General features: G+C 39.3%; 1 protein-coding gene across 6 annotated transcripts in view; it reads left to right on the forward strand.

The window, feature by feature from the left end:
• STAG1 (stromal antigen 1) overlaps window positions 1–14,858 on the forward strand; it is a 414,808-nt gene that overhangs the window by 294,299 nt on the left and 105,651 nt on the right. For all 6 annotated transcript variants that reach the window (XM_011231800.3, XM_011231799.3, XM_034661958.1 and 3 more), the window contains 3 exons: window positions 7,257–7,355; window positions 7,873–7,952; window positions 13,959–14,066. In XM_011231800.3, coding sequence (XP_011230102.1) covers window positions 7,257–7,355; window positions 7,873–7,952; window positions 13,959–14,066 — 287 coding nt within the window. The remainder of the gene's footprint in view (window positions 1–7,256; window positions 7,356–7,872; window positions 7,953–13,958; window positions 14,067–14,858) is intronic.

Here is a 14,858-nt window from a genome sequence, read left to right on the forward strand (position 1 = left end):
AAAGTGAGTCCTTTCTAGTCCTCTGTGCGGCTCCTGACATGGATAACGAGGCAATAAAATCTTTCCTAGGAGGCATACATTCTGTTGTCCATTGGAGTCCACGGAGAAATAACGTAACCCAGAGGGATGGTGACATCCGCCAAGGATTTGTTCTCATAATGCTGACTAGTTCAGTTATATACAGTCTCAGCCTGCTTTGCCTTGTGGTTGCAGAGAGAGAAAAGTTATATATTGGATTTCCAGTTGTAAAAATGTCAGTATAGATCAGTAATAAGCATTCTGGTACAGGGGTCTTTTTTCGCTCTTCTTCTGTTATCGTAGATAATATTAAAGCAGGGGACTCCGGAGTATGCCTGCATCTGAACCTGTATTGAAGGACTCACCTGGTGATTTGACGCATTGATAACTTGAGGAGGGTCTGAGTAGTTTTGTATTGACCAGGCCCATTATAGTGGGAGTGCAGGATAAGAGGGATTTTATTCTAGAATGATAAATCCAGCATTGGTTAAGTTTGCCTTCTTTCACTATGGCTGTACTGATTTTTATCAAGGTGCTGTACCAGGCATTCTGTAACAGAGGATTCTGTAGAAATGAGAAGAAAGAGTAATATTCCTACCTATCTTTCACTCCATGAACCTCCTGAGGCTGGAGATGTGCTGGTCTACTACTTGGGGTGTTAGCTGCCTGGGTATTGCAACCCAGGCTGTCTGCCCCAATCCTGATGCTACTTACTGCCTTTTTGAGCACCCGGTGCATTGTTTCTTGACCCAGATTTAGTCTCCTCAGTTGGCCAATCCCAAAAGAGAGGTCATGTGCTGCGCAAACTTGACATGTCCAGTAACATCACCCATCTGATTTGAAGGGTCAGAAGTTTCCAACACTAATAGAAGGACCCTAGCACCATAGTACTTCTTTGTTGTGTCTCCCACCCTTGTGGTTTCCCATAGAAGGGAGCTGCCCAAGGGAAGTGTCACATCCAGATTAGAGTCAGGAGGCCATGCCCCGTGTACTATGACAGTGGAATTGCAAACCACCCCAGAGACGTACACTCCAAGTGGAAAAAGAGTGATTGGTATACTGAGATTGGGATTTTGCAGGCACAGCCTCAACACATATCTGCCTACTCCACCCCTACTCCATCCAAGCTCAGTATCCAGTATGCATTGTAGGGCCATGTTTCCCTTGCACTGCAGTGCATTGTTTAGTAGCCATACAGCCCTAGTCAGATGAGGGTACTAATCCACTAGTAGGCTGTCTTGGCATTCTTTCTTTAGTTGCTGTGTAAATCAACCATTCATTCATTCAGTGGATCCATTGGCATGCTGGTGATAGTGTGCGTGGAAAGTACATTTCCATAAGAATATGCCTGTTTGTTGTCTTACTTGAATAATGAAGGATATTCCTTGGTCGGAGTGAAATCTTATAGGGTATCCAAAAATATGACATAAATTTTGTTCAAGGACAGCTATGACAGTTTCAGCCAGCATCCAGATGTCAGACTGGAATAGCAGTACTATAGCCTGAGTATGTCTTAATGGCCATGAGGTATCATCTGTGCCCATGGCTGTAGTTTGGGGGTACAGTGTGATCAATCTCCCAGACTCAAGTGGATCCCAGTCCTTGGTTAATATGTCCCAGTTCTCCTCCTGGATGATATGAGTATATTGAGAAGAATCACAAGATTGCACTGCATCATTAGTCTTGGTGTCTTCCAGGGTCATCTCTTGGGCTTTATCACATTTTTTGCATCTGGAATGGACTCTGATGTCCAGTTCATAGATGTACCCAGTGGGAGATTGTTGCAGCCTGCTTGGCACAAGCTGGATTGGCACAAGATTGCTATTTATGTTTTTATTTTAAAAGGTCTTTTGGGGCACCTGGGTGCCTCTGTTGTGTCTGCCTTCGGCTCAGGTCATGATCCCGGGGTCCTGGGCTCGAGCCCTGCATCGGGCTCCTTGCCCAGCGGGAAGCCTGCTTCTCCCTCCCCCACTCCCCCTGCTTGTGTTCCCTCTCTCGCTGCCTCTCTCTCTGTCGAATAAATAAATAAAATCTTAAAAAAAAAAATAAAATGAAAGGTCTTTTGCCACGAACATCCACATGAGTGACATATATGTTTTCATCCCAGACAGCAAGCTGCTGCCTTAGTTCTTTTCCACATACGGGACATCCCTTAATAGTCCAGTCCTTTAGTTGCCATTCTCCTGAGCATTGGTAACAGCCCATGAGTTGGTGAAAATGGATCAAGGCACGGTGGTAGGGGTGACCCGCACAGCCATCACCATAGCATAGATCTTGGCCCATTGGGTAGAATGTCAACATCTTGTTCCAAAAGATGGCCATCCATTGGCCAGATGGCAGCTGCAACCCAGCAGACCCTATCTGCTTTTAGTTTCACAGAGTGGTCAGTAAACCATGGTTTACTGTCAACAAGCACATTTTTTAATCTTGTGCCCGAGGTAGCCCTGGGAGGGGCCAAAGCATTCCCTCTGGGTTGTTTGTGCCTTTCTGATAAGCTGGCTGTTTGCTTCTGGAGCCTGCTAGTCCCTTGGGATTCTGGCCAGGACTGATATTGGATGTACCATTTCCATTTTATGATTGAACTTTGTTGAGCCTTTTTAATTTTATTGGTAGGCTTTGTAATCGCCCAAGTGAGAATGGGCAGTTCAGGTTGCAGTGTCATATGTGGCATTATGGATATAAGATGCCCCATCTCTATTAGTGCCCAGTAGCAAGCAAGTAGATGTCATTCGAAATGGGTATATTGCAGGGCTCCTGGGTGGCTCAGTCAGTTAAGCATCTGACTCTTGGTTTCAGCTCAGATCATGATCTCATGGGTTGTGGGATTGAGCCCCACGTTGAACTCTGTGCTCAGTGGGGAGTCTGCTTGAAGATTCTCTCCCTCTGCCCCTCCCTCCTCAGATAAATCTTTAGAAAGGGTGGGGGCTGTATTGGTTAGCAGCTTCTGGAGGTTTGCAGATACAGAGTCCATGAGGCCAGTGTACCCCATTGCCAATTTCCTGCTGCCACAGACCAATCAGTATGTAGGGGGGTTGTGGAAACCTGCAGTTCCATCAGACTAGCAAGTTTCAGAGGTCCCAAAAGGTGTGCCTGGCCCATGTTGAACACCTTCTAAGGCCTGCTACTGCAAAAAACATTTAAAATTGGCTACTTTGTGGGTCATCTCAATGAAAGAGCCAAGAAAGCACCTTGGTGGGACACATGCTATTTTAACTATCCAGAGAGGCCCTCTAGCTTCTGGGCTTCCTTTTTATTAGTGTGTGCCTCCAGGGCCTATATTTTTTGTTTGATTGTCTCTGGGTTACTTCTTTGGTTTCCTACCCAAGTTGCCCCTAGGAATTGTACCTGCTGTGCCAGGCCCAGGACCTTATATGGTTTTATAGTCAAATTGGCACTAATCATTCCATCAGTGACTATGTATAGCACTGTAGCCACATGTTTTTCAGTTAGCCCTACTGTCAGGATGTTGTTAATGTAATGAATGACTAAAATGTCAGTGGGGGCTTATGCTTATTGACGATCAAGCCCCATTTAATAATGGCACATTGCAGGAGTACAGTAAAAGTATATTGCAGGCTGTTCTGTGTGAATGCAAATTTGTCCTGATCCTCAACCTGCAAAGGGACCGAGTAAAAGTCATTAGCCAGATCAGTAACAGTGTATAAGTTTTCCATATGGATTGCCACCATTGCAGTAATGGTGATAGTGTCAGGGGCTAAAGCAGCAACTTCTATGTTTAACCTGTGATAATCTGTCAGCCTCCAAGCTCCAGAGGCGTTCCTGACTGGCCAGACTGGGCTGATAAATTATGACAGGGTGGTTATCAGAACCTCTGCTTGTTTTAAGTCTTGAATTAACAGATTAATGTCCTTTTCAGTATTTTTGTTGAACAATATGCCATGGTTTGGGCATGGAGTTGGCAAGGAATGTACCTTGTCCATTATGCTTGAGTCTGTCCTTGTTGTGGTGCCTACCCCTTGATGTGGTGATGGTGTTCAGTACTGCACACAGCCAAATGTGAATACCTATTTATGTACTCAGTGGTGGGAACCATAATCATTAGCATCCAAAATGGTCCAAAGGACCCCATTCACAAGCACATGTGGACTTACTATCGTGAGTAACTACACCCTCCTCAAAACTACACAAAGTCACTGTTTTAATCATACCCCTATGGGGAATTAAAATTATTGTCATTGGGGCACTAATACCCAAGGGCCCCCAAATAAATAACTAAAAATCTTTAAAAAAATTATTGAGGACAAACTGAGGGCTTCAGAGGGGAGGGGGGTGGGGGAATGGGATAGGCTGGTGATGGGTATTAAGGAGGGCACGTATTGCATGGTGCACTGGGTGTTATACACAAGTAATGAATCATGGAACTTTACATCAAAAACTAGGGATGTATTGTATGGTGACTAACATAATAAAAAATATTATTAAAAACATTTTTGAGGAGCAGGTATGTGTTAGGCACTGTGTTAAGCAGTATTCACATTTCAATCAGGTTTTGTGTTTTGGAAAAACAAAGCTTTTAGATAGTATAATAGAAATAACTTGCAGAGTATAGTTGAGCCCCAGAGTAGAGCAGTTACCAAAAAGGCAACTGGAGTTTTCATCTAAGTTATTCTTACAGTTTTCTGAAGTACTATAATGGGTGCCATCTTATTTAATTGTTAAGTTCCTGTAGTGTAGGCAGGGCATGTTATAAAGAACCAAGATTTGGGAGGAGAGGTAGTTGATTGGGAAGCTTCACTGGACAAAGTAAAGATAAAATTCACTTAATGTCTTTCTTCTACCTATAATTGGTTGTGTGAACTTGGATAGATGAAGTTATTTCATTTTTGACGGCCTTGTTTTCAAATCTATAATTGGAGAAAAGTGAGGGAACTATTTTCATGCTATCTTTGATCTGGGGTTATGATTTTATGTTGGGACAGCTGTCCTTAGTCTTTTGCTTATCCATTGTTGATTTTTTGTGAATATATGTATCACATAATACTTTTGTTGGCTTTCCCCTTCTCTTAACCTCCTGGAAGACCATGTCCTGTGAGCCATTTCCATAGATCTATGTGGACTCCCTTTGACTTTGCTGCCTATTAAAATTATTATGCCTGCCCCCCCCCGCAGCAGCTAATAGTTATGAGATTCTACATTGTCTCTGCTATTCTTTGCGCTTATCTCCATTGCTGTCAGAAGCTGAATTTTGAGCGTCTTTTGTCAGCCCTAGATACAGAACACAGTTACTGTGGATCTTCCCAGTAATGTCTGTGCCCCCATCACCAGTATTTTCTTTATTGCCTTGGTAAACAGTATTCTCTGAGCCCTCATGAGGAACATAGTCGACTGGTAGGTCTTCTGAGCTTTATAATAGACCCTTTCTAGCATGCTTTTCTGTATCTCTAAATTCCTTCCTTCACAGTCTGCCACAGTGATTTTGGCATCTCTATTTCATTTAATATGCACCATTGCTTTTTCCTAGAGATATCCAGCAAGATGTTAGGCCATTTTCAAAGGCCCTTACAGAGCCTTACATCCTGTTTCAAAGGACAATGCCCTATATCTAAGAACTCACCCATATCCTGTTTTCTCTTTCCACACCCTCAGCAACCACCAGCATATTTTCCTAGTTCTTGCTGGTCGAAATTGGCCCATTTCTGCAGCATATTTTCAATTACTAACTTCATATTAGAGGGTTATCTTAGAGGATGTCCTGCCCTGAAACAAGGAGGTTAGGCTGTTTTATGCTGTATCATTCTCCACTGGCTATGGACCTCACCCTGGAGGGAGGGAAAGGGTATAGACAGGAGGGTAGTGTGGAGCATAACCTCCCAGGAATCTCTGTGCCAGGTGATTTTCAGCCATGGTCGGTGCTCAGAGAAAGGTGCAGGTGTGAACCATTAGCAGTCAAGAGAGGAGCAAGCAGGAAGATTAGCCTTGTATAGTAGAATATGGAGATCCGGGTTGGGCATCAAGAGCATCTCCTACAGGTATCCAGGTACCTCCTATGTGCTAGTGACTTTACCAACAAACATCATCTCATTCGATGGTGTACTAGAGATAACTTGAATCAGGTCGCAAGAGAGTTATTATGCACATCCCTTTGCAAATATGAGTTCAGTAACATCTCATTGGTAGCACGGATTTGTGAATGGAGTATTTACATAACGGAAATATGCAAATGGAACAATTCAGGGCCCCACCCCTCGGAACTGGTTGTTAAACTTTCACCAGTGGCGCATCTGGTTGGCTCAGTCACTGAAGTGTCGGACTCTTGATTTCGGCTTATCAGGTCATGATCTCAGGGTTGTGAGATCAAGCCCCTCCCCCCCAGGCTCCATGCTGGGTGTGGAGCCTGCTTAAAATTCTGTGTTTCCCTTTGCCCCCTCCTCCCTCTCTAAATAATAATAATAATAATAATAATAAACCATGACCAGCATACATCTGCATTTAAATCCTTGCTACAACCTTATGAAGTTGGTTATCACCATTTTATAAATGAGAAACTGAGTATCAGAGTGATTAATATACTTCACTATCTTTCTTGTTGCTAATAAGCTTTGGAATTGGAAATAAAATCTAGTTTTGTTTGATTCTAGAACTTGGACTTATGTTATAGCACATTGCTTTTTTTTTTTTTGGAACATTGAAATTCCAGTGTTTTCTACTCCAAGTTAATGACTATTAAAGATACTCCACAATACGTAGCAGCCTCAGGACATTTCACTCTTACCAGTTTGCCTCTGTTCTAAATATTTTTCCCTTTACCTGTTTTCTTAACTCCTGTTCCTGGAATGTAAAAGGCACCCAGAAAATATTTGTCAAATGAATAAATGATGACCCTATAATATGAAATTAGTTTTTTCTATGGGATTATTTAGTAGTTATATAAAGGGCAAATCAGCATACCCTTCTCAAATTAAAATTATAGGTTAAAAATTTTCTCAGAATGCCACAGTATGACATGGGAAACACTCCATGTTGAATCAGAGATGATAAATATTTGAAAAAGGTGTAGCTTACTCTCAAGTAACTAAGGGGTTTCCAGTGCATTTTTAATTAAACAGAAGTACAACACTGTACAATTGCTTGGTTCCACCCTGTGTTGAATCAGAATATGATGTAAATTGAATGGATAAGCTGAAAATTACTTTAGTCTTCACATAGGCTTAAATCTTTTCAACTTTTGTGGCATGGAATTGACCGCTTCTGTTGTGTTTTTATTTGTATTTCTGAAGCAAGGAGAAGTCAGACTGAAATGTTTGAAAGCTCTACAGAGTCTATATACCAATAGAGAATTATTTCCCAAATTGGAGTTATTCACTAACCGATTCAAGGTAAGCATCAAGAATGCTTAGTTTGTTTTGTTTTTTTACTTTTAAAATGCTAGTTATGGCTAGTTTAACAAATAACATTACCATAACAAGTGTTCATATTCTTTACTACATGTTCTTTAAATAAGCCTGTATTAAATAGATGAATGAATTTCTGCTTTACAAAAGATATTACCAACATGAGTTCTTATTTACTGCCTTCAACAGAAGGCTCTCCTGCATAAAAGAACATTTTCTTTATAATTATATTATATAGTTATATATATAGTTATATTAATTTTGCACGTTAAGGTTTATTTGTCTTAGTGTTAGGGAATGCTATTTGATGAGAAAGATTTTAGATTATGAACATTTATACTAATACCTCCTTTGTATGGATTATGATAATATGGGTTTAAGAGTAAAGTTTTCCATTTAATCTACTATTAGTCTTGCATGTACTCTCCAATGATATTGCCTTAGGTCTGTCCCATTTTATTTTCTGCTCATGTTTGGTTTGATTTTTAATTTTTTTTTTCAGGATCGCATTGTATCAATGACACTTGATAAGGAATATGATGTTGCTGTTGAAGCTATTCGGTTGGTTACTCTGATACTTCAGTAAGTATAGTATTTGTTAATAATTTAATATTGGGAGCACCTGGGTGGTATTTTAATGCCTTTTTCCCGGCATTATTGATGTATTTCCCAATATAACACTAATGTATATCTTATCACTTTAGGTTCTACTTTTACAGTTTAAGGTTAGGTTTGAAACAAAATGTTTTGTTTTTCTCTCTTTTTGTTTTTTATTTTGACTGGTTTGTTCCATGTAAAAGTTCTTTATGCAGTCCAGAGAAAATACCAGCAAAGTAACATACCTTTTTATTTAAAGAGAGAGAGAAGACCTCAAAAGGTATAGGTTTTTCAGATAGGCTCCTTTGGAATGGTAGAAACTATGAGAAAGGACATAAGGCATTTAAATTGTGTCATTCATATGATAGAAATTTTTAAGTAGCACTAATTATCTATAGAGCTTTGACTTAAAGCTGGGAAGAATGTATGTGAGAGAATGTAGGTCTTAGCAAAGTCATTACAAATCCTCCTCCCAATTTGTTATACTGTATCTATCACATACCAAATACCACCTAGGTCAGGCTATTGTTTTGATCTTTTTTACCCCTTTCTGCTCTAGTACCTACTCTTTGTCATTGTAGTTTTATAATATAGTATGTGTTATAAATAAGCCCTCCTCTTTTTGGTTGATTCCTCCTCCTTTGCCTTTCTTTTTAAAATCCACTAGCTACTTGTGGATTATTTTTCTTCTATGTGAACTTTTTTTTTAAGTGTGTCTTCTAATTCCTCAAAAACTTTGGCTGGGATTTTAAGTATTAGGACTGCATTTGTTACCCAACCATCTGTTATAACCACTAACTCAGGGAACAGTAAACCTTGGTGTGCTGTTATAGCCACACTGCTCCTTCCCAGCGAATAATGAAGGGTCTGGACAAATCGAAAGCGTAGCTCCTGGCTAGGTTTGCCAACACTATTGCCGAACAAACTCAGGTAAACTCATTCCAGGAGAGGCCAATAACTCAAGAGGTGAAAGTTTGGAAAAGAGAAAGGCAGCAGGGGGACATGACAGGCTCAGGTCTTAACAACCAACCTCACCAGCACGTGGAAACCTAGCATTCTATAGAGAGAGGTCCGGGGGTGGGGTGGGGGTGGGGTACATGCAAGAGAGCAGGCAGAGAGCGCGCAGTCACTGGTGAGAGTCAGTATGTGTTTAGCCCATGGTCATGGGCAGGGAAGGGAATGTGTGGGGTGTGGTCTTCCAGGCATTCTGTTGCTACCAGAGCTTTTTTGATCTGGCTGCACAGGATGTTCCAGTCATTGCAAAACACCTTCATCAGTGCCTCAAGAAACTGTGATAAATTAGCACAATGGGTTTTGGTTAGAGCATGGTTGATTAGAGTTAAGCTGTCTTGTCTGTTTCTGGTTTTAACTGTTGGGGTCTGTGGTTGAGGAACAGGGCTCTCTAACACATTGGATTTTATGACAGATTTAGGAGAGAATCCAGCTCTATATGTCATTTATGCATCTAAATGATGCATTTCTCTATTCATATCTCATTAGATATTCTACACAAGGTTAAATTATTTCATGTTTTGGGTTAATTCTTAAATACTTTATGGTTTTGTTGTATGATTAGTATTTAGTGTTAAAGGTATTTTCTACTTGATTATTGCTGGGACATAGAAATGTTTAATTTTTATGTTAGTCTTATATGTGCAACCTGTTAGAAGTCTTACGTATTCTGATGGTTTGTTGATTCTCTTGGATTTACTATGTAGATTATTATACATCACCGGCAAACAATTTCAGTTTGTCTCCTCATTTTTTAACCTTAACATTTTTGCTTTATTCTCTTTATTGCTTTATTCTGCTTTATTCTCTCCTGCATTAGGCAGGACTTTTAGCACTATGAATTTACCACTGAGAGTGGATCCTTTAATTCTTGTTCTAGGAAGGTATTTAAAGTTCTTCATTGCTGTGATTTCTGAGATAGGTTTTTTTTAATAATATTTTTTATTATATTATGTTAGTTACCATACAATACATCCCTAGTTTTTGATGTAAAGTTCCATGATTCATTACTTGCGTATAACACCCAGTGCACCATGCAATACGTGCCCTCCTTAATACCCATCCCCAGCCTATCCCATTCCCCCACCCCCCTCTCTGAAGCCCTCAGTTTGTTTCCCAGATACCCCTTTTCTTAAGTATTTTCAGAGACATTCAATGATAAATATTTTGATTACATTTATAATTACTGGTTTAATTCTGCATTATTCAGTAGAATGTTTCTATTCTTTCCAAATCATATTTTTTTAAGGTGTCATTTTTTTTATTGTATTGTTTTGTCTGAGAATGTGTTCTGAATGGTTTGGTCAATTTCTAAGTTTTCTAAATATGTTTAAAAATAACTTTCTAGGGGCGCCTGGGTAGCATAGTTGGTTAAGCCTCTACTTCTTGGTTTTGTCTCAAGTAATTATCTCAGGGGGTTGTGAGATTGAGCCTGGCATTGGGCTTTGCTCTCAGCACAGACTCAGCTTGAGATTTTCTCTCCCTCTGCTCCTCCCGCTCATGTGCTCGCACTCTCTCTCTCCCAAATAAACAAATCTTAAAAAAAAAAAGCTCTCTAATTACGTTCTGTATTTACATTTGTTACTTTGAATTTGTTTAAATTATCTATACCTTTGAAGTGTTTTCCTTTTCAAGTCTGTTTTAAAGTATTTGACCCCCTAGTTACTCTTTCCTTGTAAATTTCACAAACTTACCAGGATCTTTCCCTCAAACAAAAAAATACTTGACACTCCACTTGCCCACCTGTTTTGTTGGAATTGTCTGGAGTTTAAGATCTGCATTAATGCTATACATGTGTGTCCTTGTTTATTTCATTTTAATACTTATCTAGAGGGGAGTAAACTTTCCTTTGCTATTTCTTCTTCCTTTTTTTCTAGGGAAAGGTAATTTTCTCATAGTCTTCTCCAAGATTATTTCAACTGCTAATTTATTTCCTTAAAGGGAGTTTTCAAATCATCTGAAATCTTGTTTGCTAAAAATTCCTACTTTCATAACAATTTAGAAAATGGTTTGACTGGTTTCAAAAGTCTTTTAAGGTTCCTTTCTACATTTTCATTGGAAGAGATACAGGTAGAACATGTCTTATTTAGGAGGTACAGTTATGGCCCTTCAGTTGTGTCAGATACCTGATTCATTAGGTGGATTCCTCAGAGATCTCTCCCTGCTCTAGGTATTTGTGACTTTAGTTTCCCAGAGTAGACAGTGCCTCCTCTGGCTATTTGAGTGTCAGCCCCTGACCTTCATGTTTCTCTGTTGGAGTTGCTTAGGCCCTATAGGTAGTCTTGTTGGGCAGTCTTTTAAAACTATTCAGATTGGCTCCCTTTCAGTATTCCATATCTGGTCTACAGGAAACACAGCCTGTTTATGGATGGTCCCCTTCTACCCCTTTTCTGTTCTTTTCTTTTCAATTATGTTCAGTTAGCCACCATATAGTACATCGTTAGTTTTTGATGTAATGTTCAGCAATTCGTTAGTTACATATAACACCCAGCGCTCATCACAACACATGCCCTCCTTAATACCCAGCTCCCGGTTACCCCATTCCCCCCCCCTCCCCACTGTAACCCTCAGTTTGTTTCCCAGAGTCTCTCATGGTTTGTCTCCCTCTGTGATTTCTTCCCACTCAGTTTTCTCTCCCTTCTCTTCTGGTCTTCCATGCTATTCCTTATGTTCCACATATGAGTGAAGCCTTATGATAATTGTCTTTCTCTGCTTGACTTATTTCACTTAGCATAATCCCCTGCAGTTCCATCCGTGTTGATGCAAATGGTAGGTGTTCTTTTCTGATGGCTGAGTAATATTCCATTGTATATATGTACCACATCATCTTTATCCATTCATCTGTTGAAGGGCATAGCAGCAAGGTCCACAATACCCCTTTTCTTCTTAATTTACTACCATGGGTTGCTCTAGTCTGCTTTTCACATTTATACTTTTTTAAACTCTGTACCTGATACCATTTCCTAAACCTCCTCACCGTTGTAAGCGATGTTTATAAAGTTTTTATAGTGATTCCCCGAAACTTTGTGCTCCAGTTTCACTTGGGGAGGTTTCAGAGTTATACAGTACTCTGACATTTTCTCTTGAAACAGATTCTCTCTATCCATTGTATTGCTCAGTCCCCTAATTTATATATTATTTTGGTGAGTAATGAGCTAAGGATCACAAAATCAGCTTTCCAGTCTTTTACAGTATTTGCATGAAATGATCTGGCTTTTTTTCTCTTGGCTTACGGGATCTCTGTCAGAACAACAGGTAAAGTCACATGTAACACCCTGTTTTATCTCCTTTAAATTGTTTCTGTCTTAATTTTCCTTCTTTTGGCATAGATTATTTTCTTTTGCTTCCTATGAGTTTAACTGTCTCCTGAGGGTATTAGCTAATTTAGCTGATGATGTATAATTGGATGAAGGAGTAAAACTTAGGCCTTAGCTTTGTGCCCCTCTTCATAATTTAGGGGTATGAGTTGGGCATGGACAAAAACACTTCTGCTTCAGGACAGAAAGCCTGTGGCTGTAATTTGTAACTCTTCCTCAGCAGTCTTGGAACTGTCTCCTTCAGGGGTGCCTGGGTGGCTCAGTCACTTATGTGTTTGCCTTCAGCTCAGATCATGATCCCAGGGTCCTGGGATCGAGCCCTGCATTGGGCTCCCTGTTCGGTGGGGAGTCTGCATCTCTGTCTCCCTCCACCACTCCCTGTGATCTGGCTCTCTCTCACTTGCTCTCTCTCTCAAATAAATAAATAAAATCTTTTAGAAAAAAAACCTGTCTCCTTCAGTGGTAATTTCATGACCTTCAGGATATGGAAGGGAAATACAGGGACAGTGTGGGTCATGGGCTAGCCAATCTGCCTACACTTGTTAATTTCTCAATGCTTCTTGGTTCCAGCACAACCCTGTTGATAACCTCTCATACTATTTTTGGATACTGTTTTTGTTTCACAGTAGAATTACAACAGCCATTGTTGAGAGGGGGGGAAATGTACTTTAAAAAAGTGCTCTAACCTGTGTCCCATCCTTGATAGCCAGCTCTTTTTCATTTAGAACTATAGTTCCTTATACTGTGATGCAGCTATACCTTCTTTTGCTGCATAGGTTATTCTCATTTTATGTTTCTTTGAGAGATCCCTCAACTTCCTCTTCTGAGGCATCTCTAGGATTGAATTCTGAGGAATGAACTTATACCCACCCCTCCATCTTGTCAAGCCCTGTACAGCCCAAGAATTCTATACTTTTTCTAGTCATTGTTAATCTCTAATCATATCAGACATTTTTAAGCATGTTAATAGGAAATAGATATTCCTTTTTTGAGGAAAAAAAACCACATTCTGGCAAAGTAAGAAATGACTCAAACTTTAAGAATACATGAGTAGAAAGATAGGAAATTTGTGTTAGTAAAGGAATGGTTATGACCTCTGAATCTACTTTATATAGAAAAAAGACTAAATGGTATTGTAAGTATGGTGATAAAATATAATTTTTAAAATAGACATTTCTCTGGGGCTCATGGCTGGCTCAGTTGGTGGAATGCGTGACTCTTGATCTGGGGTTGTGAGTTTAAGCCCCACGTTGAGCATAGAGCTTACTTAAAAATTAATTAATTAATAAGTTAAATAGACAATTCTGTAAAGAAGAATTACATACTATAATAATAATTTAACTGTGAAACAGATATATTCCTAGTGCCTTTGAAAAATTTTATGCACCTTGAAAGAAATTGAACTAATTTGGGCTATGTATATAATCCCAGGGTACCATGGGCGTTTTATTTTCTTTTTTTATCTGTATTTTCTGAATTTTGTATACTGATCAGCTATCTTTTATAATTAGAGAAATGTTACTTTCAAAATAAGAACAAAAAGAGATGAAAATAAGATCAATACGGCTTGAGCTTTTATAATGAACTTTACAAAATTTAAATAAAGATAGAACTGAAAGTAAACATTTATTTTGGCTCAGATGTTGCTTTGTGAATTTTTCAGTGGAAGTGAAGAGGCTCTTTCTAATGAAGACTGTGAAAATGTTTACCACTTGGTGTACTCAGCACATCGCCCTGTTGCTGTGGCAGCTGGAGAATTCCTTCACAAAAAGTGAGTTAATTACCTTTGAAACCAGATTCTACTTTTGTACTTTGTTTTGTTGTTGTTTCAGAGTTAGTAGAAGACAGTAATAGTGAGTAAAAACAGTGCTGGAAGTGGCCACTTCAGGTTCTGGGGGCTGTAATATCCTTTTAGCCTATGTGCACATCACGAATCAAATCTCTGAAAACGATGTCCCTTGTGACGTATTCCTTTTTCCTGAAATCTAAAAGGATGGTTCTCAGCTAGGATGTTGGTGGAGACTAGGGAAGTACGTGAAGTTTATAAAAGCTTCCGCAGATAACTTGTGTTTCATTTCACCAGTGTTTCTTCCCTTTTAAAATTCTTAGTTCTCATCTTACCTTCTCAACATTTGTAACCTAAAATCACTTTCAGAATGCCTACCAATCTTTCATGGCTTTTTTCTTTTTCTAATTCTTTCTGTGGGGGTGAGGATTATTTTAATCAGTAATCTATAGTGATTCTGAAACCTATGTATACAGTCGTAGTTTAATTAAAAAGCAAAACCTCATCTTTTTTTTTTTTTAACAAAGCATAGAGCTAATGAGAGTTTATGAATATAATTAAGTGTTCTTATGAAATACGTTTTGATGTTGGTCTTTTGTATGGTCTATAATGTATTAGTAAATTCATTCTTAAAGTTTAAACATATCTGGGGGGGCTGTGTTTTACCTTATTTTTGTTTTTTTGTTTATGGATTTAACTTAGTGACTTTGGTTGTTGGCAGGTGAACCCAGAATTCTACTACATGTAGTCATTTGTGATTATGCTAAGCACAGATAT

Source organism: Ailuropoda melanoleuca, chromosome 6 (assembly GCF_002007445.2).
Source record: "Ailuropoda melanoleuca isolate Jingjing chromosome 6, ASM200744v2, whole genome shotgun sequence".
NCBI classification, from domain to species: domain Eukaryota; kingdom Metazoa; phylum Chordata; class Mammalia; order Carnivora; family Ursidae; genus Ailuropoda; species Ailuropoda melanoleuca.